A 27422-nucleotide genomic window follows, 5' to 3' on the forward strand; every position below is an offset into this window, starting at 1 on the left:
ACAGGAACAAGATTAGACTAATTACTGCCTGCACAGAGGCATTTTAACAGTCGTTCATCTTGTGCTCCATATGCGATTGGATGGAAAGAAACTGTAACGTGGTAGAGTGCTAAACATCATCTGCCACACACTTCACTGTGGTTTACAGAATATGTGTATAGATTCTCATTAGCTTAAAAATTAGTGCCAGTTGAAACTTGACACTATCCTCTGCTTAAGTTAAGTAACAGCTCCTGAGGTGCAGACCACTACATCCTCTAGCACCTCTACAATGCCTGCATCCTATTGCAACTAGATTACGGGAATCTGGCCTGTAGTTTGGCTGTTCTGATTGACATTGCAGCTCCTGGACTGTGTGCACCATTGTGACAGGTATCTTTTGGATGAGCCCTGTGGGCAGCCTCCCGACACATGTCTCCCTTACAAATCAGATGCTACTTATTACTAATGAATTATACAGTACATGTTTGCAGCTAACCTGGACACCTGACTCACTGTATCCCATTCTGCAGCGGGAAGTTTCACCTCACTCAAAGGTGACACCATGTTTGGTGTTCTAATAGCAGTTTGTCTGAAGTGTCTTCAACCAGACATCAACTTTCCACTATTTAATCTCTTGGCATATCATTTTAGCAACCCCCTGCCACCACCTCCCCCTCCAATGGTGCGCACCTCAACCATATCCATGTGGACCTACAGAGTTTTCTAGTTCAAAAGTCATCTACACTGATGGTATGAGGGTAGAGGATCACATCACCAAGTATTCACATATTCCATGGGTCAAGAACAAAATGTCATACCATATGGATGCTCTGTTTTTATGACAGAATTACGAGCTATTCTTCAACCCCTTTGTCATATTTACAATGAAACTTGAGAGAATTTCCTAATCGGCAGTGTGTCTCTTAAGTAGTCTCCAGGCTGTAAATCAATGTTATTCTTAGAGCCCGTTGGTTTTGACCATACACAATCATCTTTCTGACCTACATGGTGCTAAGAGCTTCATTGTATTCCTCTGGATATTGTGTCTGATTGGGATTCTGGGGAACAAACTTGTTGATTTATTAGCATAGGAAGAAACCTTGGAGGTGGGCATACTGTTATCTGACCAGGAGTCAACATTACATCTTCAGCAGTTGTTTGGGGCCTGGAACAGAATAGCTGACAGTGGCCACTGTGGACAAGCTCTGAACAATAAAAGGCTTCATGACTGCGAGTTGAAATTCCCTTTGTCCTTCCTGAGGAAAATTTACTATACTTTTCTGGACCCAAATTAGCCACACCTGGCAGGCTCATAGTACTTCTGCAGTGTTGTCAGTATAACTGTGTCGTTTTTTGTTTGGTTGGTGAAACCCAGAAAAACAGATGAAGTTGTCGTGCCCATCTCTCAAATATTCAGAACAGAGCAAGGCTAAATGTGTAGTAAAACCAGTTACAGGTGGTAGCCCAAATGTGGGTTCCCAATGCAGGTAGCAGAATTAGGTGACAATAAAGCAGCACTCGGCATGGAAAACATCTGTAACAGTCAAAGTGTTAGGAAAGTATGGCCTCATTGTCTCATTTTTTAGTGCCTTTTAACTGTTTTAATCAATCAACTCTGACTGTTACTTAACTACAGAGATAAATAGGGCTTCAGAATGTCACTTTTGACAGTTTTATGAATTATACAAGCTGTGAGTTCCAAGTAACTACAGCAGCTGGAAGAGATGTCATATGTTGTACAGAGAGTTGTGTGTATGTTTTCTACCTTCAAAATATATTCATGTATCTTCACAACTTGTGTAACTGTTCTCTTGGTACAATCATGATTGTAAATGCCATTAATCATAATACATCAAAATAATGTAACTTACTGTTTTTCAATTTTAAAAGTTACATGTGTTTACTTAAGCGAAAGTGTAGATAAAAAAACTGGCAAAAATATCTTCATGAGGCTTTTTTTTTCCTTCAAGGAATTTTATTATTAGTTGAAGATGTTGAGCTGTTCTTCGTCCTTTTGTTCTGATAAGGCGTGTAGTTATAATGGTTGGCTGAATCTTAGTTTTGGCCTTGCATTATTACTTTAACTGTGACTTGAAACATGGACATAAATGAGGACACTTAATAATACTTGATATCTTATTGCAGGGTAGACTACCAAACAACTTTGCTGCAGAACTTGCAGCTAGGCTGGGTGTCGTTCCAGAGACTGAGCAGCAGACAGCACCACAAAAGGCAACTTTGACCCAAGAACAGCAGAAAGACGTTGGTTAGCATACATAACTTTTTTAGTTTTTAACATAGTTATATAAGTCAATGCTGACAACTGTTTAAGTAAACAGAATTTGGTTCATCCATAAAAGGTTTTGAAATTGTGTCAGAGTTTAATGTAATACACGTGTGATTCAAATTGGTTCACTCTAGAAAGGGCCTAATCTCACTACCTGCATCTGTAATCTTCATAAAGTTGTGCACCCAACCCAGATTATTCAAAAGGGTCGACATAATAGAGACCTTAAAAAGCCCAGGCTGAGCACAGCTTTGGTGAACCTAGAATTTCTGAGCTGAGGGCTAATTTATTGCAGCAGTCCTCTAATACTGTGAACCCTAAGTACTCTTCAGCAATGACTGTGAGTGTGGTAGTATAACGCTTTGATTCCTGGAGAAACGGGATGACGATTTAGCTGTCTGGATTGCGAGGATGGTACAAAATTCTGTAAAAACTCATCAACGTTAAAGTATACCTCTGATGCGGTGAGTGGTTGTTAAAAGTGAAGTCATTAGGGGGGAGTCTCTGGGGTTGCTGTTGCATCTTAATGATGTCTGTCCAGTGTGGGTTTATATGCTGTGTTTGACCTTTTTGTCAACAAGACATTACTCCAAAATCTCCCTTAATTTCTAAGCAAACTATAGATCACAACAAAGAAATAGAAAAAAATTTCATACTTGTACCAAAATATGTTCTTAATAATGAAAAGAGAAGCAAAATGTGAAAAGTTGACACCATTGTATATTCAAAAAGCCTCATAGGCAATGACAAGCAAAGTGTTGCCTCAAAAAAGGCTTTGAAGTGAAACGTCAGTGAAGGTCTTTTCAGTGTTGAGTAAGGTTGTAATCTTCGAAGGGTACAACAAACATAATTTCAGTAAAAGTGGTGATGTGACCTGTTGCAATTTCTTCTGTGTGATAGCTTTGGTTCATCACGATACAAAGGTGTGATAAAATACCTCACATCTTTTGGGATACATTATGGAGACTGCAAATCCCCAGGAAGAGACTGAAATACGGTATATTTTTCCAGTTTATTGATCAGGAGAATACCAATATGTCTTTTGAAACCACAGTATGCTCTTACTTGTCCAGCTCACAGTTAAAGGTATTGCATTTAGAATCTGTAATATCTTAAGAGTCCTTTGGCTATATGTAACTTCACACTTATTGGACTTAGACCAAGAACTGGTTTTCAGTAAAGAATCTTTAAATAAGTTCCAGCCCAAATTTTACCCTTACCGCATTGTTGGTATAGATAATTTTAGAATATTAAAAGCACACACATCACATGAAAAGCCGTTCTTCCATTGCTTTATCAGTGAATGAAAGTGAAGAAATCTTAATGTCTAATACAATAGAGTACTGCTGAATGATATGTCATTGCATTTCTTTTTTGCCTCCTTTTCCTGTTTTGCTGTGGAGTTGGCATATTATCTGGGTTTTGGCAATTTTAGTAACAGTTTGTGACCAGTGCCCTTCCTGATACCCTCCTTCCACCCCTCCCCAGATGGAATCTGCATACTCCATCTGTGTTTAGAGAATATCTCGTGTTTAAGTGTGATAACATTTTCTAGATATTTCTGTAGTGTTTAGGGGGTGGGGTGTGAGTACCATCTCGTCAGCCCTCATTGTTAATCCCTAAGGCAGATTCAGTTTTCGTCAAGCTCACTTCCCTGAATCCTGGAAGTAGCACATTAACATGCTCATATTTTTGGGTAGGCCACACATCATTGCATTCAACACTTCAACAGGGCATTAAGTACTTATGAAAAGTATTCTCTGCAACCTACTTTACAGTGATTTGCTGAGTTCATGTGTAGATGCTATTACTATTCAGCATTTTATTTTGATGAAACTACCAACCAGTTGCCCGAATAGATGAAAAAGCACGAATGTTTGTTGCTATTTCACTGAATGGTATAACTACTTTAAACTGTTCCTCAACTTCTACTTTCCCACAACTCTTTTGTCTCCATCCTCTTGAGGTCACTGAATCTAAAATAGTATATATCTCACATACTTTTAGAAATACAAACATTTTGTGCACTTGGAGCAGAGGTGCTCAATATATATTTCTGCAATCTATAGTTATGCCATTTAGACATTTAGGATCATTCATTTATTCATCTATCCACTGTGACCTGTAGATTTGATCTAAAAGGGGAACCTTCAGCAGAGTGTGAAGAATCAGGGTATACATTACAAAAGACAAGAAAACCATAGAAACTTGAGCTGTGTATGGTACTAATAATAAACCATTACTGTAATGCTTAACGCTATTCATACTTTTGTCAGCTAAATTCCATGAAGGAAATTAGAAAGAAAGCTGCTACTTTGGGAAAAACGATTTGTGGCTCTTTAGGTGCACTAAGTAACTGCTGTTTACCTCCTACTATAGCTTGATAATTACTTGATTATATTAGTATTTCTCAAAGGAAATAGTTACCTAAATCATTAATACATTCCTACTTATGATGCTTTACAGTGAAGCTAACAGAGCTTTTAAATTCCTGAATCTAGTTATTAGAGATATTTGTAGAAAGAGCGCCTACCTGCTTAGCTGAGTGGTAATGTGATTGCCTACCATGCAGTGGGTCCGAGTTTGATTCTCGGCCGTGTTGGAGGTTTCCTCCACTCATGAACTGGGTGTTGTGTTGTCCTCCTCATTCTCTCATCATTATTACCTACAGGCAAGTCACCAATTTGGCATCACCTGAAATAAGACTTGCAACCCTGTGGCTGAACTCCACTGGTTGGGGCCTCCTGGCCAACAATGCCACATGATTTTTAATTTTCTTTTGAATTGATAGGGATTCCAAAATTAAAGCTTTATCTTATATAGAAGCTTGCTGAATACATTTCCAGCAGAGTATGCAATTCTGTTCTTTACTGTAGACAAGGAGGCAAAATCTACCATCAAATGCCGTTGCCAGTTGGCAGTTGATGATTGGAGTGCTGACACATTATCTGCATATCCAGTTATGCTGACAACTGATGTGATATATATAGGGATCATATCAACCCGTACCACATCAACAACAGCCTGGAGATAGCGCAATGAAGCATTGAAACTGGTTGCAACAAAATAAAATAAAATCATAAGGGCAGCTGTAGGTGTTTTATTTTGTCACAACAGACTTTTATTGTCTGGGGCTCTTATAATCCTGCTGGATGTATCAGTGGATCACTCAATATAGTTATGCACATGTCTGGTGAAGTTGCCAGCTCCAGGTCACATGGCAAAGTACACATGGCAGATTTAAGGGCTGCTGCAGCCTCACTTGTCAACCAGCCGACGTTTAAAGCAGGCCATCTGATTTATCTATTGAGGACAACCCTGTGCTACATGGTTTTCTCCTCAACTGTGATTTGGACTTCGTTGTTACCTAGTGATGAAACATGGCTAGTTCATGGATTTATCTGTCAGCCTAATGCAGGACTGTCTTTATTTACCATTCAACCAATCGTCGTGTTTTCAGTGAACGAACTGAATGCATATAGGTGCACTGAGAGCATGGTTTGTATCCCAGTTTTCCAGTAGAACCTGTGGACAGTGTTCTCAGGCTCTGGTAGGTGCATTCTTCAAGAAACATTCAGAATACTGTATTGCCCACAAGGTATCCATCTCCAGATGTCTTTCGTTTTGTGTATTTTCAGAAGAGTGTGGGACTATTACTTTCTGTGATTTAATTGTAAGTAAGCTGTGCTTAATAAAATTGGTGTTGTTGAAGAAGTAGACTCATAACAGCAACAAATACTGTCAAGCAGTGAATATATTGGGGAGTGATAGAATGAGCCACTATTTCTTATTTGAATAGACCCTGAATTGGCAGCATGATGCTGAGTGCACCCTGTTCCAGTCCTCTCACCAAGGAATACTCCCTGGAAGTACTGGGAAATGAACCTGCATCATAGTCAGATATGCTGAACACTTTGCTACAGAGATGAGTCAGCAAATATTAGTCTTTTGATAGTCCTTTAAAGGCATTGGAACACCATTTATGTAGGTTAAGAACAAGAGTGAGCCCAATATTCATGCTGGTGGGACCCACATGCTATAGTCTCCTATCTGACTACAGTCTGTCTGTGAGACCCTCTGCTTTCTGTTATGAAGGTAATACTCTACTCATGCAAAAGGGAGGACATTAGTGCCATAAGAATGTCATACCATGATGTACCAACTCACTGATTTGCTCATACTGCTTCTCTGTGAGAAACTTAACTGTATTTTTAAAAATGAGAATGGTTTATCTTGTTCCTGACCAAATAGTTTAAAATTCTAAGACATTTGAAGTTAATATCAATTCACACCTCTTTTTAGCTAGTGGTGGTTCCCTCTTATCATGGGTCTGAGTGACTGGCCCTTCCTTCTTGACATTTCCCAACATATGCGTCTCTCCTCCTCGAGGAAGGGACTGATAGTTCTACAAGCTAGGATTCTGTTATCACTTTTATTTTTATGTGTGTCTTTCAAGAGTACTAAACATTTTGCCTCCTGTAGTTAAATGATGACCAGCAATTTTGTCTCTTAATTTATTATGAGTAAATAATAAAGAGTTTTCTTCTCATTGTGGCCAATCATAGTTCACTCATGTTGACTCGTAAGGAGTGCTGCACTATCCTTGAAGTCAAGATAGACGGAGAACCCTCCAGAAGTTTCATTTCCTTCATTTTTGTCAAAAAATTGGGAAAACTTTTAGATAATAGAATCCTTCACACAGTGCTGTTTATTGGTTATTCAGTTTTTCTTTTGCTGTTGTGTGACACTATTAATTCAGCTAAAATTGTGATCTGTACTAAAATAATATTAGTTTTACTTTCCAGGTAATATGTTCCTTCCCCCGCTTGAAGATAATGACGATGATGATAATGAAAATAATGTGCTGTTTGGCAAGAATGCGAAATATTCCGCTGGGAGTGGCCTTTTTGATGATTTAGGTGACTGGAACCAAAAGAGCACTGAACCTGAATCATTATGGGATGAACCTGAAAGTAAGAAAAATCAAAAAACAAATGCAGGCAAGTACCTTATCAGTCTGTAAATTATCTAGTATCTTTTGTGACCTAATGAAAATAAGAAAAACTCAGAGCAGTTTTATTAATTTAGTCGACTGTGAAGTACAACATAGAGCTTTGTTTAGTGGCTAATAACACTGATAGTCTAGTTTTTGATGGAAAAATGGATTTATTTTGCAGCGCAGAGCTGAAATGAAGTGACTTTTGAATTTTAAAGGAAGATAAAAATGCAGTGAAAGGAAGGAATAACTTCTACAGATGATACAGCGTGTTTTTCCCTTCCATTAGTCATTGGTTCTTAGCCCAGCCTACTGAAACTTGCTTACATTACTGAGGATTGTTTAATTTAAACTCGGTAAATCATGCCAGTACCCTGTGCAGTATTTCAATATCAGTTTGTAAGGACTCTTTGATTTGGCTGTGTGACATATTTTTAACGGTTAAAAAAAAAAAGTGCCACTGAAAATTGACAACACTCTGTAACTCAGATACAAAATACAATCGTAATATTCATTATTAAATCTGTTTTTCCCATGTATGCTATTAATATCATAGCTCTCTTGTAAATTGCCTGTTCTGGAATTATATATTAAGGTGAAGACTGGGTAGTTATGTCTCATGTGTACTTCCAATCCTGCAAATTGATATGGAAGTGGAAGGCAAGTAATTAAAATTGTGAAGAAGATTTTACATCACAGAATACGTATAGTATGGCTGCTGTATGTGGTCATAATTTTAAGTTTTATCACGTCTGCTAACAAACTGTGAGGGACGGCTGAAAAGTAATGCCTCTGAATTTATGTGAAAACTCTTAAAGCTTTTTAAATAAAACATATGTTATTAATATTTTACATCTTTATTCTTAAAGTCTACATTTTTACAGCCCTCTGCCGATAGAGGGCTTAGAATTGTAGCGTCTGATGTGGAGATGTGTAATATAACTACTTTGGTGTGTGAGAAACAGTGTGCTGTAATGGAGTTTTGAATTCGAAGAATTTGTCCACGCATGGAGCACCCTCTCCTTCAGCATGACAATACCAGACGACACACTAGCATTGCGACATCTGCAACAATTGCCTTGGGTTCTCTGTCATCAGCTGTCCTCTATACAGTCCCAATTTGGCCCCATCCAGTTTTCATCTGTTTTCAAAACTTAAGGAAACCTTTGAGGACTTCACTTTGATATTGATGAAGCAGTGCAAGCAGAATTGAAGTTGTCGCTCTCTCAACAAAGTCAAACATTCGAAAGTTATGGTATCAACAGCCTGTTCTCTCGGGAATAATGTGTTGATCACCAGGGTGACTATGTTAAGAAATAAGTGAGTAGATACAAAGAATAAAACATGTAGAGTGTTAATAACTTTTCAAATAAAATAAAGATTTAAGAGGATATGAAATTTAATGTGGATAACCCTCCCCCCTATGCACCATTTCCGCTTAATGCCAATGGATGATTTTATACCATCATTACATGGCAGTGGGACAGAATTTCTCTGTAATCGGCTTGTGAGTTGCGTGCATGATTGGTGTCTGGACATGACAAATGTCAGCTTTATACTAAGATAAAGGTGTTCCAACAATGAGTAATTGTGCCCATTCATATCTGAGTTTACGGGCATTCTGTACCATAAATAACCTTCTTCATTAATTCATTATTTTTTGTGTATCTACAGAAACGGATTTTAAACCAACTGCTAAAGGAGAGGAAGCTACTTTTGCACAAAGTAAAGCAGATGATTTATTTGGTAATGATTTAGAAGAAGACCTTTTCTCAACTAAAGCATCACCCACAGTGAATAAGCCATCAGTGTAAGTACATAACTTTTTCTTGTATTTAAATCATTAACAATTTTATGTTGACTGGAAACTTTGTGTTTGTCAGTCAATCATGAGCCATATCTTCCTTACACATTGCTGTCATTGTTTATTTCAGTAATAACTGTGCTGTAATCAGAGTGAATTGTTCACTCTGCAGCAGAGTGTACGCTGATTCGAAACTTCCTGGCAGATTAAAAGTGTGTGCCATACAGGGATTCAAACATAGGAGCTAATTCAAATTCTGACTTTTGAGTCCCGATCTGGAATACTATATTAATCTGCCAGGAAGTTTCATTTATGTTGTAAGATGACTTGTTTCATGAGAAATGTTCTCATACGATCTTTGTGAACTCAAATTGGAGTTCCTGGAGGAAAGATAATATTCCTTTTGTGAAACACTATTGAGAAAATTTAGAGAACTGGCATTTGCAGCTGACCACAGATAGATTATACTGACACCTACACATATTTCACATAAGGACAACAAAGACAAGAGGGGAGAAACTGAAGCTCATACAAAGGCATATAGACAGTCTTTTCCTGTCACTCCATTTTCGAGTGGAACAGAAAGGAAATGACTACTAAGGCATGAAGTACCCTCCGCCATGCTCAGTATGGTGGCTTGTGGAATATTTATGTAGACGTAGATGTAGACCCACTAGTTCTTGCAGTGCCACCAGAGCATGATTAACACCAGTGAATTTGTGTATTATAAACATTTTTCACGTCAGTTACAGTCGCATGAATGTGAAGTTTCTTGTTTATTCCTTTTCCAAACATTATATCAGTATTATTTATAAGCTCAACCACAATATAAATACCTGGAGGGAATAAAATATCCTCACCTGGTCCTTCTCAACTCAACAATATAAATACCGGGTGATCAAAAAGTCACTATAAATTTGAAAACTGAATAAATCACAGAATAATGTAGATGGACAGGTACAAATTGACACACATGCTTTGAATGACATGGGGTTTTATTAGAATAAAAAAAAAAAAAAAAACAAAAGTTCAAAAAATGTCCGACAGATGGCGCTTCATCTGATCGGAACAGCAATAATTATCATAACAAAGTAAGACAAAGTGAAGATGATGTTCTTTACAGGAAATGCTCAATATGTCCACCATCATTCCTCAACAATAGCTGTAGTCGAGAAATAATGTTGTGAACAGCACTGTAAAGCATGTCTGGAGTTATGGTGAGGCATTGGCGTCGGATGTTGTCTTTCAGCATCCCTAGAGATGTCGGTTGATCACGATACACTTGTGACTTCAGGTAACCCTAAAGCCAATATCGCACGGACTGAGGTCTGGGGACCTGGGAGGCCAAGCATGACGAAAGTGGCGGCTGAGCACACGATCACCACCAAACGACACGCGCAAGAGATCTGTCATGCGTCTAGCAATATGGGGTGGAGCGCCATCCTGCATAAACATCATACGTTCCAGCAGGTGTTTACCAGCCAGGCTGGGGCTGATGCGGTTCTGTAACATATCGGCGTACCTCTCACCCGTCACGGTAGCAGTTACAAAACCAAAATCACGCATTTACTCGAAGAAAAAAGGCCCGATAATGATAGATGTGGTAAATCCAACCCATACCGTGACTTTCTCGTCATGCAATGGAGTTTCCACGACAAATCAAGGATTTTCGGTAGCCCAAATTCTGTAGTTATGGGCGTTGACAGACCCTTGGAGCATGGAATGAGCTTCGTCGGTCCACAACACGTTACTCAACCAATCATCATCTTCCGCCATCTTTTGAAACACCCACACCGCAAATGCCCTCCGCTTCACTAAATCGCCAGGTAACAGTTCATGATGCTGATGGATTTTCTACGGATAGCATCGGAGGGTACGCCTAAGTGCCAACCAAACAATAGTGTATGGAATGCCCGTGCGACTGCATGAGTGCTGACTTCCCATGCATAGACAAACCCGCTACAGTCTCCATTTCTTCCTGAACTGTCTCAGCAGCATTATGGTCGGCCACTATAGGGTCTATCGTCTAAACAACCCGTGGCTTCGAACTTCGAAATCATTCTCGCCACAGCTGCGTTTGTCAACGGACCTTTACCCGTTCGAATCTCCTTCCTATGGCGACAGGATCGTAACACTGAACTAGCACATTCCCCATTCTGATAATACAGCTTCACTAAAAGTGCCTTTTCAGGTAACGTCAACATGCTGCGACTGCTGGTGCATCTGATTCTCTCTCTCATTACAGCTCCTTTTATACACGATTGTCATGCGCAGTCACTGACGTTTTACTGTCAGACATTTTGTGAACTTTGTTCTTTTTTTTTTTTGGTTCTAATAAAACCCCATGTCATTCCAAGCATGTGTGTCAATGTTTACCTCTCTATCTACCGTATTTACTCGAATCTAAGCCGCACTTTTTTTCCAGTTTTTGTAATCCAAAAAACCGCCTGCGGCTTAGAATCGAGTGCAAAGCAAGCGGAAGTTCTGAAAAATGTCGATAGGTGCCGCCACAACTAACTTCTGTCATCGAATACGTGTAGCGCTACACAGGCATGCTTTGTTGGCACAAAGATAAATACTGGCGCCAAAACCTCTGCGTCAGTAAATAAATTTAAAAAAAAAGGTGGAAGACGAGCTTTTTTCCTCCGCCCCGAGTTTCGAGCATTGCATTTTCATACATTATCCAACGAAGTAAATACAAATTCCGTATTGCTTATCTACGAATGTAGCAGAATTTCAATGTACTACGAAAATCCGTCTGGCAAGACTGTTTGGGATGTTTGTCAATATGTTCAATTCTACGTTCTGAATTTTTTCCTACCTATGAGAAGAGATGGTTGCTAATAGGAACCTGATGAAATGTGAATCACATGCATTATTCTCTTCACCATGAGAATAATACTAATATAAACATTTTGCCATGTATTCTTTCGTGTTTGCTGCTATCTCTTTTAAATCCTGTCTGCCTAATAAACTACGAAACTAGAGTGAGATAACAACAAACGCGGAAGAATATACGTATCGTGTCATGTTTATATTCGTATTATTCTTATGCCTAATAGTGATACAGCCAGAAATGAAGCACGGCAACTGACTAGATTTTTAAATGTAAGATGACTCTAATTTCTGTGCAGAATTTGATGTACTAAAAAAGCGGTCGCAAAGATTTTCAAACGGAGAAAAATTTTCGCCTAACTCTTGTTCAGAACATGTTCTATCATACGCAGTCTATTATTTGGTTCTTGTTGATCATTATCAAAGAAAGCAGCTGTGTAAGTAACAACAAATAGCAGTCTCTTGCCATTGTTTCGCTAATGAGACGATTCATTTTCAGATTAGGGTGACATAAACACCTATAACAAAGAAAACGCACTTATCAGATCAAAGCAAAATAAGCAGTCGATTCAAACCAGATGAAGCACGTGAAAAAGACAGGGTATCCGTATAAATACGGACGGAGCGCCTGACGCATAGCAATGGCTACCTGGTAAAGCTTAACTACTAAGCTTACGACTCGAACCAAACTACTGTAGCTGTATCGTCATTCATTCGACCTAAATCATGTCTCATATTACAATGGGCCAACTTTGTTTCGATTTGGAGGTGCGGCCTAAAACTTTTCTCTCCCCTTGAATTTCAAGTCTCAGATTTCAGGTGCGGCTTAGATTCGGGAATTTTTTTTTTCCTTTATTTTGAGTCTCGTTTTTCAGGTGCGGCTTAGATTCAAGTGCGGCTTGGATTCGAGTAAATACGGTACATTATTTCATGGTTTATTAAGTTTTCAAATTTATACTGACTTTTTGATCACCCAGTTCATCTACATTGAGTATGCCAGCCAATAACAGTACTTCCACTTTGACAACTGTCACCCATTCCACGTCAAATAATGTCTTTCTTTACAGCCTCTCCAACTCTGGATGCTGTATGTGCAGTGGAAAGCAGGAGCTGTTGCAATATATCAATAATCTTCCTAAAGCCTTTATTAACAGACAGTATCCTATCCAGCTCATCCGTAAACAGATCTCCTGTGCCATCTCCTCCTCTGACACCAGTAAACTTGTTAAGCAGCAACCAAGCAGGACTCCTTTGATCACACAGTATCACCATGGCCTTAAAAAGCTCAACCATACCACCAGCGCTTCTCTCATCACCCAGTATCATCCTGGCCTTGAAAAGCTCACCCACATTTGTTGCCAGGGCTTTGACTACTTCTTGTTGTGCATTGAGATGAGGAATATCTTACCATAATCCTTGTGGTTGCCACAGGTGTAATAACAGTCCCATGCACTCGTCCACCCATTCTACTGTAGTCCAGTCGCAGGCATTTCCTATCTTATAAAAGACAGGGCCATGTATGAAAGCAGCCATGTTATTATATCAGCTATGATGTGATTACTGTGCAGCATACTATGTGGGCGTGACAAGTAACTAACTGCATACTCGCATGAGTGGTCACTGCCAAACTTGATGATCCGGTTGACAAAAATGCTGAACACCACAATAGGAATTACTCCAACAGCTGCTACCCTACGCGAGCCTTTTGGATGTTTCTTTCCAGCACTAGTTTTACTGAACTGCGCAGACGGAGATTCTCTCTCCAGCGTATCCTGTACTCTCGCAATGCGTCTTCCACGAACGTTTCCTAATCCCTTCTCTCTTTCTCTCCCTTCTGCTCCCATCTTCCCATCATCCGTCTCCTCCCCGCACCTACCCTCTCCTCCCCGCACCTACCCTCTCCTCCCCGCACCTACCCTCTCCTCCCCTCATCTACCCCCTACCCCCCTCATCTTCCCTACCTTCCCCTCAACTCATGACTCCTCCCTCCCCTCACGTCTGCTCCCGTCCCCTCCCCTCACGTCTGCTCCCATCCCCTCCCCTCACGTCTGCTCCCATCCACTCCCCTCACGTCTGCTCCCATCCCCTCCCCTCACGTCTGCTCCCATCCCCTCCCCTCACGTCTGCTCCCATCCCCTCCCCTCATGTCTGCCCCCACCTCTTCCCTCATGCCCACTTCTGCTGCACCCGCCCCGTCCCTCATGCCCACGTCTGCGCCCATCCCTCTGGAATGGGGACAGGTTAGTGCATTTCTGACCAAATCTCAAGGTGCTGTTGTTAATGGCACAAACCTTTCCATTCTGGAAAGCTATAGGATTCTCTCAGAAACCTCCAAGATTTATTAAGTGTCTGCTTCAACAAACTTTTTGTGGAAATTTCAGATACATGTGTAAGAAATTGAAATCTAATGTCAGAATTTTTGTGAATTCTGCCAGTATTTTTCTGTAAGCTAAGTGAGAAGGTAATACATCTACCATGTCCTCAATTTGATTAATCTGTAAGGTATAGCTGCTTGTAATCTGTTACTCATTAGTTTCTCAAAGCAGTGACTTCCTCGTGCGAATGGATGATATCACTTTTGCCTGGACTAGCTAAACTATTAGATCTGTATATTGCCTCAGTCTGAAATTCTACATTAAAGACAATCTCATTACATTCCTGAATTAATAGTTTTGTTGGCCTCATCCAGTCATATATTTGATTTTCAGGGCTGTGTGTTTCTTCCTTATGCAGTATATTTCTTCAGGTAAGCTGTGGGGTGTAATGGAAGCCATAGTTAGTGTGACTGATTTGCTTTTGCGGTGCAGTTCTGTGTGTCTTATATTCCAGTGCCATAACAGACTACTTTCCCCCCATGCTTGCTGTTTATATATGTACGACAGTTTTATGTTGTGACAGTCATTCTGTTCATGATTATTGTCTCTAGTGAGCACAAATTGACTTGTCTGCAGTACATTAGTTTTTTTACCTGTCTCAAGTGGAACTTAATAAATGTTATTATGGATAAATAATTTTAATTACCATGGCATTGTATCCTACTTACATCCTGTTGTTACTGACTAGCTGTTTCCTCAATACTGGTACTATGTCTACAATCTGATGCAATGTTGTCCCATCCTATTGATGTGCTCTAAATCTCAGTTTGATGTTTTACAAGTATTGCTGTTTAAAAGTGCTCACTGAACTGTACTCCCTGCTCATGGGTACAAAACAGCAATGCTTTTTCATTTTTGCTACTTGCCTTGGATTTGAATACTTGTCGAAAGTGTGTGTAATTTTTTGATGTCCACATCTTTCTTCCTTAAAAAAAAAAAATAATAATAATGGTTCCATGTTGCTTATACTTACCATTAGTTGTATCCCAAATTGTAAATGCACTGGAAAGTGTTTTTATCATCTAATAATATTGATGAATTACTGTAATCAGCATCAGTGTTCTGTTCCACTTGAACAGCTATTACTGCAAGTAGATGAGTGTCCTTTACATTCAGGATGAGAACTGCTATTTTTTTCCAAAAATGTTTTCTAACTGAACCAAAGAGCAGGAAAAGACATCATGCGGGAGTGGGATCTCCCTACTTGAAGTTAGAGGCCCCTTGCTCACACCATTCTCCATCTATTGTGTGGTTGATGAACGTAGTGTAAGGCATCAGCATGAACACCATAAGGACAGATCCAAAGGTTGAAAAATTGTAGATGTGCATAGGAGAGCAGATAAGCGAAATCCTACATACTTTCCTTGGGAATGAAAGAAGTGAGTTTGGGAATAATGTTGAAAAACATATTCAAGATGTACGTTAAATAGTACTAGTTGATGTATCACTTGATAATGTTTAAACTATTGCAACGAATGTGCCTACCTTGTTTTTTAATTATGAAGTTGCCCTCTTGCAGTGCAAATATGTCAGCTGGAGGTCAGAAATCAGTGCCAGTAGTTGACACTCGGAATGTGCAGCCTAAAGTTGAGAAAAGTGCTCCACTACTTTCCGAAACTTCAGGGCTCTTTGATGATCTGTGGGATGCATCAGGTAAAAGAAAAATGAAATTTACTTTCAGTGTGCATTAAACATATGTATTTCTCTGTTGTAACACAAATTACTTTGAAAATATGTTTTCTCTACATCATAACTGTTCTGAAAATTGTAATCAGCATAATGCAATGAAGGCTGTATGCCACCATCTGATGGAAGAATCCAATCTGAAGTCAGTTGTGCTAGTACACGTCATTGTATCAAAGATGTCACAGTTGTTTCCATCTGTATTCAAAATTTTGTTTCAGGACTAGTCATGAATAATACAAGGGACCTGAAAATGTAGCATCTATTTTTGTCAAAATTTGCATCTATTTTGTGGAGATGTGCATTTTTTATGTAAAAATTTAAAATACTGTCACAATACGTGTGTGTGTGTGTGTGTGTGTGTGTGTGTGTGTGTGTGTGTGTGTCTATACGTTCCACGTGGGAAAAATATATCCAAAAACAAAGATGATGTGACCTACCAAACAAAAGCGCTGGCAGGTCGATAGACACCAAAAAACAAACACAAACATACACACAAAATTCAAGCTTTCGCAACCCACGGTTGCTTCGTCAGGAAAGACGGAAGGAGAGGGAAAGGTGAAAGGATGTGGGTTTTAAGGGAGATGGTAAGGAGTCATTCCAATCCCGGGAGTGGAAAGACTTACCTTAGGGGGAAAAAAGGACGGGTATACACTCGCACACACACGCATATCCATCCACACGTATACAGACACAAGCAGACATATACAGAGGCAAAGAGTCCTTTTTTCCCCCTAAAGTAAGTCTTTCCGCTCCCGGGATTGGAATGACTCCTTACCCTCTCCCTTAAAACCCACATCCTTTCGTCTTTCCCTCTCCTTCCCTCTTTCCTGACAAGCAGCCGTTGGTTGCGAAAGGTAGAATTTTGTGCATATGTTTGTGTTTGTTTGTGTGTCTATCGACATGCCAGCGCTTTTGTTTGGTAAGTCACATCATCTTTGTTTTTAGATATATTTTTCTCACGTGGAATGTTTCCCTGTATTATATACCGTATTTACTCGAATCTAAGCCGCACTTTTTTTCCGGTTTTTGTAATCCAAAAAACCACCTGCGGCTTAGAATCGAGTGCAAAGCAAACGGAAATTCTGAAAAATGTTGGTGGGTGCCGCCACAACTAACTTCTGCCTTCGCATATATGTAGCGCTACACAGGCATGCTTTGTAGGCACAAAGATAAATACTGGTGCCAAAACCTCTGCGTCAGTAAATAAATTAAAAAAAAAGGTGGAAGACGAGCTTTTTTTTCTCCGCCCCGAGTTTCGACCACTGCATTTTCATACATTATCCAACGAAGTAAATACAAATTCTGTATTGTTCATCTTCGAATGTAGCAGAATTTCAGTGTTAGAGGTGGCAAAAAATAACGTAACTGATAGAAATAACCGGTTACTGAAAAGTAACGGTTACTGCGATAACCGTTCCTCTGATACAGGCAGTTATTTCAATAACTGTCTAATGTCAACAGTACCTCGCGCCATATGTTGACCGAAGATCGTACTACGCTTTCCCGTCAACTCATCGGAGATCTGGCTAGGAACTAAGGAGAGGTTAGACCATTTGGAAGGCGTTCTATAGGCCATGAGAATAACTGTGAGACTGCGCTCCATCTGTTGATAAGAACTGTGTACTATATCGTGTACCTTCGTTACTTTTAGCACAAACAATTAAATAGGTTTAATGTCCGAGCGGTGGCTGATAGGAGCTGCAGTACAGGCATTAACAAGTACGGTCGTTCCCTTAAGCCACAGCCTCATATGTCAATTTAGCTTGGACGGGTTGTATAAAGAGAGGTACCATAAGGAATTCGAGCGACTATGGAAATAACTGTCAGAGATCGGTATTTTCCTCTGGCAGTTATCGTTATTGGCTCACAGTTCTCGCTCTCTGGCAGTTATCGGACTACCATTACAAGTAACCTGGAAGTTGGTAACGGAATAACTGTGTGTCTGTGTTCCTGATACAGTGACTCCAGTCTTAGACCCCGGTGATATTACAGAGACGATAGTTACTGGAGCGAACAAATATTTACGTACTTCTTCGGAAATAGCCGCTGGCCATCGCGAATGACAAATAACATGTCAGAAAGTATAACATAATACAGTGGAATATAATAATTATTATCCTCATCGTTTGTCAGGAGATTGTCAAAATATGTGTGTGTGTGGGGAAGGGGAGGGGGGGGGCTGTCGATCTAGGTTGCAGTGCCGGAATTTGCTGGTGGTAATTAATTTTTTTTTTTTTCTAGCTGTGATGTTTTGTGTATTTATGAAGTATTGAATGTAATTTAATTTATGTAGGGATGATTGATTTGTGGACTTTTGGGATTGTGGTTTTATTTTTCGCAGTTGTAGGTGTTGGTTTTTTGGCATCAGTAGCTGTGGTGGACCGATATAGGTCACCGGAAATGACTGATTCCCATTTTCATAGTTGTGTGTGTTGATGTTTTAGTATCGTCATCTGAAGTTGACCTATGTAGGTCAAGGGAAATGTCCGATTCCAATTTTCGTACTTTCAGTTGTGGGTATTGGTGTTTTGGTATGGTCACCTATAGTTGACCTATATTGTTCAAGGGAAGTGTCCGATTCCTGCAGATTTTTGTTGGTGTAGCAGAATGCTGTATTTTTTTTTTTCTTTCTGTTCTTCATTTTGTGTTTTGGGATCATGGTGTGTTTTTATTTACTAGCTTGTCCTCACCCTAAAACCCCCGACTTCCCGCAGTTGTCCCGTTGGTTTGATTGTATTTTTGGTGGGAAATGTTATTGTATTATTTATATGTATCTTCGTGTTTGTTGCAATGTGCATGTAGTGATGTCATAGACACTCTTAAAATAGCCATTTCCGGCATATTGATGATGGATGGAATCAGACACTTCTGTATCAAATAGTCTTTCAAACACACTGTAAACCGTGCTTTATCTGAAACCAAGTTTTTAATGGTTGCTGACTTGCTGGTAGTTTATTGAAAATGCATGTACCTGAATATTGGACCCCTTTTGGACCAAGGTAAGTGATTTTAGGTCTTTATGTAGATTGCTGTTCCCATTTCTAGTACTGATATTATGTATTAAGCTATTGGTTGGAAATACTTGTAACAAATTTCATTAAGGAATAAATATTCTAGGAAGCAGTGGTTAGAATACAAAGTTCCTTGAACAAGTTCCTACATGATGTTCTTGAATTGATACCACAAACTATTTTTATTACACACTTTTACATGCGAAAAACTTTTGCTACGTTTGATAAGTTACCACAGAATATGCTCTCTTATGAAATAATAGAATGAAAAAATGTGGTATGCCCTTCCCAACTGAATTTATTATCGAGTTGTAGTCCCAGAAATGTAACACTGTCAACCTTTTCGATCTGCATGTCTTCATATGTTATAAACATGCTGTAGCTGGAGAAATCGAGCAGTTTCCAAATCTGACATAAAACTTGGATTAGCGTACTCACACTTTCCCCAATAGGACTAGCTTTTACATCACAGGAGTAAACGAATCTGTCACATTACGTATATTTTTTGTTGTATTACAAGGCTGTACACTTTATTCTATTATGTGAGCAGCACAAGAAATTAAGCTTCGAATTTAACCTACAGTACTCAGTTTACCTATTACTTCATACTTAAAAACACACGTTGTTAACATTTTACTTAAACAGTGCTTTGGCGAAGTTCCGCGTACTTTTTTGTCGCAGCTGCGAAGATAATATTTCTAATAGTGACCGATAACCTACAAACATATAATATGAAACACTAATAATCGTTCTAACATCAACTAAAATGTACCCGGAGTTAATAAGCTAAGGTTATGACACGATTCATACGACATTCCTGCCTATTTCACACTACTCGCAGTTATACTGATAACTAAACTGATGGATTCCAACTATGTCGTTATTTAACTGTCGGAGTATTCGGTATTCGCAGTTATTAATAACCGTTAACAATAACGGTTATCGAAGAATAACTGGAACTGTGATAACGGTTACTCCAGAATAACCGTTTGGCCCACCTCTATTCAATGTACTACAAAAATCCGACTGGCAAGACTGTTTGGGATGTTTGTCAATGTGGCCAACTCTGCGTTCTGAATTTTTTCCTACCTGTGAGAAGAGATGGTTGGTAATAGGAACTTTTATGAATTGAATTGTGAATGACATGCAGTATTCTCTTTACCATAAAAATAATACGAATATAAACATTTTGCATGTATTCTTTCGTGTTTGCTGCTATCTCATTTAAATCCTGTCTGCCTAATAAACTGCGAAACTAGAGTGAGACAACAGCAAACGCGGAAGAATATGCATACCGTGTCATGTTTATATTCGTATTATTCTTATGTCTAATAGTGATACAGTCAGAAATGAAGCACGGCAACTGACTAGGTTTTTAAATCTAAGATGACTCTAGTTTCTTTGCAGAATTTGATGTACTAAAGAAGTGGCCGCAAAAATATTCAAATGGAGAAAAATTTTCGCCTAACTCTCGTTCAAAACATGTTCTATTATACGCAGTCTATTATTTGGTTCTTGTTGATCATTATCAAAGAAAGCAGCAGTGTAAGTAAGAACAAATAGCTGTCTCTTGCCATTGTTTCGCTAATGAGACGATTCCTCTCTCTTTTTTTTTAATTGTAAGCGGCGGTAGCGCACACAAAAGCAAGCCATGCCGCGAGCGGCGACAGGCTGTAAACACGCACTATCAGAATGCGACAAACAATGCATGACACAGTACAGTAATGTATTTTCAGCTTAGAGTGACGTAAACACCTTTCACAAAGAAAACGGCACTTATCAGATCAAAGCAAAGTAAGCAATCGATTCAAAGCAGACGAAGCATGTGAAAAAGGAAGGGTACCCGTATAAATACGGACGAGCGCCTGACGTATAGCAACGGCTACCTGGTAAAGCTTAACTGCTAAGCTTACGACTCGAACCAAACTACTGTAGTGGTATCGTCATTCATTCGACCTAAATTGTGTCCATATTACAATGGACCAACTTTGTTTCGATTTGGAGGACATTTGTAAAGGCAGACATTTGTAAAGGCAAAGATCAACACCTTCAACCCATTACATGCGGTCTCCCATCCTTCATCAAAGACACCAACCACTTTCTCGAATGCCTGGAATCCTTACTCAATCTGTTACCCCCGGAAACCATCCTTGTAACCATTGATGCCACTTCTTTATACACAAATATTCCGCACGTCCAGGGCCTCGCTGCGATGGAGCACTTCCTTTCATGCTGATCACCTGCCACCCTACCTAGAACCTCTTTCCTCATTACCTTAGCCAGCTTCGTTCTGACCCACAACTACTTCACTTTCGAAGGCCAGACATACCAACAATTAAAGGGAACAGCCATGGGTACCAGGATAGCCGCCTCGTACGCCAACCTATTCGTGAGTCGCTTAGAGGAAGCCTTCTTGGTTACCCAAGCCTGCCAACCCAACGTTTGGTACAGATTTATTGATGACATCTTCATGATCTGGACTCACAGTGAAGAAGAACTCCAGAATTTCCTCTCCAACATAAACTCCGGTTGTTCCATCAGATTCACCTGGTCCTACTCCAAATCCCATGCTACTTTCCTTGACGTTGACCTCCATCTGTCCAATGGCCAGCTTCACACGTCCATCCACATCAAACCCACCAACAAACAACAGTACCTCCATTATGACAGCTGCCACCCATTCCACATCAAACGGTCCCTCCCCTACAGCCTAGGTCTTCGTGGCAAACAAATCTGCTCCAGTCCGGAATCCGTGAACCATTACACGAACAACCTGAAAACAGCTTTCGCATCCCGCAGCTACCCTCCCGACCTGGTACAGAAGCAAATAACCAGAGCCACTTCCTCATCCCCTCAAACCCAGAACCCCCCCCCCCCCCCCCCCCCACCACCCCACAGAAGAACCCCAAAAGTGCCCCACTTGTGACAGGATACTTTCCGGGACTGGATCAAACTCTGAATGTGGCTCTCCAGCAGGGATACGACTTCCTCAAATCCTGCCCTGAAATGAGATCCATCCTTCATGAAATCCTCCCCACTCCACCAAGAGTGTTATTCTGTTGTCCACCTAACCTTCATAACCTCTTAGTTCATCCCATGAAATCCCCGTCCCTACCCCCTGGCTCCTACCCTTGTAACTGCCCCTGGTGTAAAACCTGTCCCATGCACCCTCCCACCACCACCTACTCCAGTCCTGTAACCCGGAGGGTGTACACAATCAAATGCAGAGCCACGTGTGAAAGCACCCACGTGATTTACCAACTGACCTGCCTACACTGTGAAGCTTTCTATGTGGGAATGACCAGCAACAAACTGTCCATTCGCATGAATGGACACAGGCAGACAGTGTTTGTTGGTAATGAGGATCACCCTGTGGCTAAACATGCCTTGATGCACGGCCAGCACATCTTGGCACAGTGTTAAACCGTCTGGGTTATCTGGATACTTCCCACTAACACCAACCTGTCAGAACTCCGGAGATGGGAACTTGCCCTTCAGTATATCCTCTCTTCTCGTTACCCGCCAGGCCTCAACCTCCGCTAATTTCAAGTTGCCGCCGCTCATACCTCACCTGTCAGTCAACAACATCTTTGCCTTTGTACTTCCGCCTCGACTGACCCTCTGCCCAAACTCTTTGCCTTTACAAATGTCTGCTTGTGTCTGTGTATGTGCGGATGGATATGTGTGTGTATGCGAGTGTATACGTGTCCTTTTTTCCCCCTAAGGTAAGTCTTTCCGCTCCCGGGATTGGAATGACTCCTTACCCTCTCCCTTAAAACCCACATCCTTTCGTCTTTCCCTCTCCTTCCCTCTTTCCTGACGAAGCAACCGTTGGTTGCGAAAGCTTGAATTTTGTGTGTATGTTTGTGTGTCTATCGACCTGCCAGCGCTTTCGTTTGGTAAGTCACATCATCTTTGTTTTTAGATATATTTTTCCCACGTGGAATGTTTCCCTCTTATATATATATATGCTTTTTTGACAGGAATGTTTGCTTTTGCAAAAACTTCCACAATATTTTTTCTCAAATGGTTTTCATTTGTTTTCATATTTTGCCTGCGATTGTAGGTCCCTTTTGATATTTCAAGGCTTGTCACTGAATTCCTTAATGAAACAGGATTATTGTCTTCACTAAAAAAAAAAAAAAAAAAAATGAGAAAAAAACAGCTGCGCACAGCACAAGGTATTCAGTAACAGTGCAATTGCTCGCTTGTGGGAGTGTCGTAGTCCAGGTAATTCAGGCCTCATCTGACTGGTATTTAATGCAACCACAGTTTAAAACACCCACCACCTAAAACTAAGTGTCCGCATTTTACCAACTTTTGAACTTTCGCTAACAGACAAATGTGTTTCTTTACTCAAAGATGGTAGGTCCCATGACTGACTTCAGTGTTGTGTTACACAGGGTGTATCTTATACAGACCATTCTACCCCTCACACTTGTGATGAAACCATAGAATCAAGTGCACTGGTAAGTCAGTATGTTTGTGCAGTTTTTATTTTGCAAACATGCTCTTACACAGGTTGTCCTTTCAAATTGGACTTTGCCAGATGATGTGCAATAACCAAAAAGTGGCTACATTTTTGATGTTTATATGCAGAAAATATGGCTGCTTCACAGGGATAAAATTTATTGTGAAATAGCACCTGTTAGGTAATTTCACATTTTCAAATTTTGGGGCAGAAATCGCATCTGTATTTGCATTTATTGCAATATGTGAATTTTTCAAGTCTGTAGATACAATAGTGTCTTTTTTGAAACTTTCTGGCGGGTTAAAACTGTGTGCTGGAGCGAGACTCAAACTCGGGACCTTTGCCTTTCGCGGGCAAGTGCTCTACCATCTGAGCTACCCAAGCACGACTCACGCCTCGTCCTCACAGCTCAAATGGTAGAGCACTGGTAGAGCACTTGCCCGCAAAAGGCAAAGGTCCTAAGTTTGAGTTTAAGTCCGGCACACAGTTTTAATCTGCCAGGAAGTTTCATATCAGCACACACTCTGCTTCAGAATGAAAATTTCATTCTGGAAACATCCCCCAGGCTGTGGCTAAGCTATGTCTCCACAATATCCTTTCTTCCAGGAGTGCTAGTTCTGCAAGATCTGCAGGAGAGCTTCTGTGAAGTTTGGAAGGTAGGAGACGAGGTACTGGCGTAAGTAAAGCTGTGAGGATGGGTTGTGAGTCATACTTGGGTAGCTCAGATGGCAGAGCACTTGCCCATGAATGGCAAAGGTCCTGAGTTCGAGTCTCGGTCCAGCAAACAGTTTTAATATGCCAGGAAGTTTCATATCAGTGCCCACTCCACTCTAGAGTGAAAATTTAGTTGTAGTGTCTTTCTTGTCAGAAGTGAGCACTTAAACATTCAGTCTATTGAAGGATAGTTAAACTTTTTTTAAGTAGGTCCATAAAGTAATTAAGTGTGCAAACCTTAAACTCCCATTGTGTTGGAAGTATTCAAACAAAATTGAAAAATCCTTCTGTACTCACAAAATAGTTAAATGTCTTATACTGTAATACTGTAATCCCCCATGAACCATGGACCTTGCCGTTGGTGGGGAGGCTTGCGTGCCTCAGCGATACAGATGGCCGTACCGTAGGTGCAACCACAACGGAGGGGTATCTGTTGAGAGGCCATACAAACGTGTGGTTCCTGAAGAGGGGCAGCAGCCTTTTCAGTAGTTGCAGGGGCAACAGTCTGGATGATTGACTGATCTGGCCTTGTAACATTAACCAATACGGCCTTGCTGTGCTGGTACTGCGAACGGCTGAAAGCAAGGGGAAACTACAGCCGTAATTTTTCCCGAGGACATGCAGCTCTACTGTATGATTAAATGATGATGGCGTCCTCTTGGGTAAAATATTCCGGAGGTAAAATAGTCCCCCATTCGGATCTCCGGGCGGGGACTACTCAAGAGGACGTCGTTATCAGGAGAAAGAAAACTGGCGTTCTACGGATCGGAGCGTGGAATGTCAGATCACTTAATCGGGCAGGTAGGTTAGAAAATTTAAAAAGGGAAATGGATAGGTTAAAGTTAGATATAGTGGGAATTAGTGAAGTTCGGTGGCAGGAGGAACAAGACTTTTGGTCAGGTGATTACAGGGTTATAAATACAAAATCAAATAGGGGTAATGCAGGAGTAGGTTTAATAATGAATAAAAAAATAGGAGTGCGGGTTAGCTACTACAAACAGCATAGTGAACGCATTATTGTGGCCAAGATAGACACAAAGCCCATGCCTACTACAGTAGTACAAGTTTATATGCCAACTAGCTCTGCAGATGATGAAGAAATAGATGAAATGTATGACGAGATAAAAGAAATTATTCAGGTAGTGAAGGGAGACGAAAATTTAATAGTGATGGGTGACTGGAATTCGAGTGTAGGAAAAGGGAGAGAAGGAAACGTAGTAGGTGAACATGGATTGGGGCTAAGAAATGAAAGAGGAAGCCGCCTAATAGAATTTTGCACAGAGCACAACATAATCATAGCCAACACTTCGTTTAAGAATCATGAAAGAAGGTTGTATACATGGAAGAACCCTGGAGATACTAAAAGGTATCATATAGATTATATAATGGTAAGACAGATATTTAGGAAGTAGGTTTTAAATTGTAAGACATTTCCATGGGCAGATGTGGACTCTGACCACAATCTGTTGGTTATGACCTGTAGATTAAAACTGAAGAAACTGCAAAAAGGTGGGAATTTAAGGAGATGGGACCTGGATAAACTGAAAGAACCAGAGGTTGTAGAGAGTTTCAGGGAGAGCATTAGGGAACAATTGACAGGAATGGGGGAAAGAAATACAGTAGAAGAAGAATGGGTAGCTCTGAGGGATGAAGTGGTGAAGGCAGCAGACGATCAAGTAGGTAAAAAGACGCAGGCTAAAAGAAATCCTTGGGTAACAGAAGAAATATTGAATTTAATTGATGAAAGGAGAAAATATAAAAATGCAGTAAATGAAGCAGGCAAAAAAGAATACAAACGTCTCAAAAATGAAATCGACAGGAAGTGCAAAATGGCTAAGCAGGGATGGCTAGAGGACAAATGTAAGGATGTAGAGGCTTGTCTCACTAGGGGTAAGATAGATACTGCCTACAGGAAAATTAGAGAGACCTTTGGAGAGAAAAGAACCACTTGTATGAATATCAAGAGCTCAGATGGCAACCCAGTTCTAAGCAAAGAAGGGAAAGCAGAAAGGTGGAAGGAGTATATAGAGGGTTTATACAAGGGCGATGTACTTGAGGACAATATTATGGAAATGGAAGAGGATGTAGATGAAGATGAAATGGGAGATAAGATACTGCGTGAAGAGTTTGACAGAGCACTGAAAGACCTGAGTCAAAACAAGCCCCGGGAGTAGACAACATTCCATTAGAACTACTGATGGCCTCAGGAGAGCCAGTCATGACAAAACTCTACCATCTGGTGAGCACGATGTATGAGACAGGCGAAATACCCTCAGACTTCAAGAAGAATATAATAATTCCAATCCCAAAGAAAGCAGGTGTTGACAGATGTGAAAGTTACCAAACTATCAGTTTAATAAGTCACAGCTGCAAAATACTAACGCGAATTCTTTACAGACGAATGGAAAAACTGGTAGAAGCCGACCTCGGGGAAGATCAGTTTGGATTCCGTAGAAATGTTGGAACACGTGAGGCAATACTGACCTTACGACTTATCTTGGAAGAAAGATTAAGGAAAGGCAAACCTACGTTTCTAGCATTTGTAGACTTAGAGAAAGCTTTTGACAATGTTGACTGGAATACTCTCTTTCAAATTCTGAAGGTGGCAGGGGTAAAATACAGGGAGCGAAAGGCTATTTACAATTTGTACAGAAACCAGATGGCAGTTATAAGAGTCGAGGGGCATGAAAGGGAAGCAGTGGTTGGGAAAGGAGTGAGACAGGGTTGTAGCCTCTCCCCGATGTTATTCAATCTGTATATTGAGCATGCAGTAAAGGAAACAAAAGAAAAATTCGGAGTGGGTATTAAAATTCATGGAGAAGAAGTAAAAACTTTGAGGTTTGCCTATGACATTGTAATTCTGTCAGGGACAGCAAAGGACTTGGAAGAGCAGTTGAACGGAATGGACAGTGTCTTGAAAGGAGGATATAAGATGAACATCAACAAAAGCAAAACGAGGATAATGGAATGTAGTCAAATTAAGTCGGGTGATGCTGAGGGAATTAGATTAGGAAATGAGACACTTAAAGTAGTAAAGGAGTTTTGCTATTTAGGGAGTAAAATAACCGATGATGGTCGAAGTAGAGAGGATATAAAATGTAGACTGGCAATGGCAAGGAAAGCGTTTCTCAAGAAGAGAAATTTGTTAACATCGAATATAGATTTAGGTGTCAGGAAGTCGTTTCTGAAAGTATTTGTATGGAGTGTAGCCATGTATGGAAGTGAGACATGGACGATAACTAGTTTGGACAAGAAGAGAAT

General features: G+C 40.3%; 1 protein-coding gene across 1 annotated transcript in view; it reads left to right on the forward strand.

The window, feature by feature from the left end:
• LOC126100529 (WASH complex subunit 2) overlaps positions 1-27422 on the forward strand; it is a 235777-nt gene that overhangs the window by 77920 nt on the left and 130435 nt on the right. The window contains exons 7-10 of the mRNA XM_049911143.1: positions 2128-2248; positions 7075-7269; positions 8940-9075; positions 15799-15932. Coding sequence (XP_049767100.1) covers positions 2128-2248; positions 7075-7269; positions 8940-9075; positions 15799-15932 — 586 coding nt within the window. The remainder of the gene's footprint in view (positions 1-2127; positions 2249-7074; positions 7270-8939; positions 9076-15798; positions 15933-27422) is intronic.

Source organism: Schistocerca cancellata, chromosome 9 (assembly GCF_023864275.1).
Source record: "Schistocerca cancellata isolate TAMUIC-IGC-003103 chromosome 9, iqSchCanc2.1, whole genome shotgun sequence".
NCBI lineage: Eukaryota > Metazoa > Arthropoda > Insecta > Orthoptera > Acrididae > Schistocerca > Schistocerca cancellata.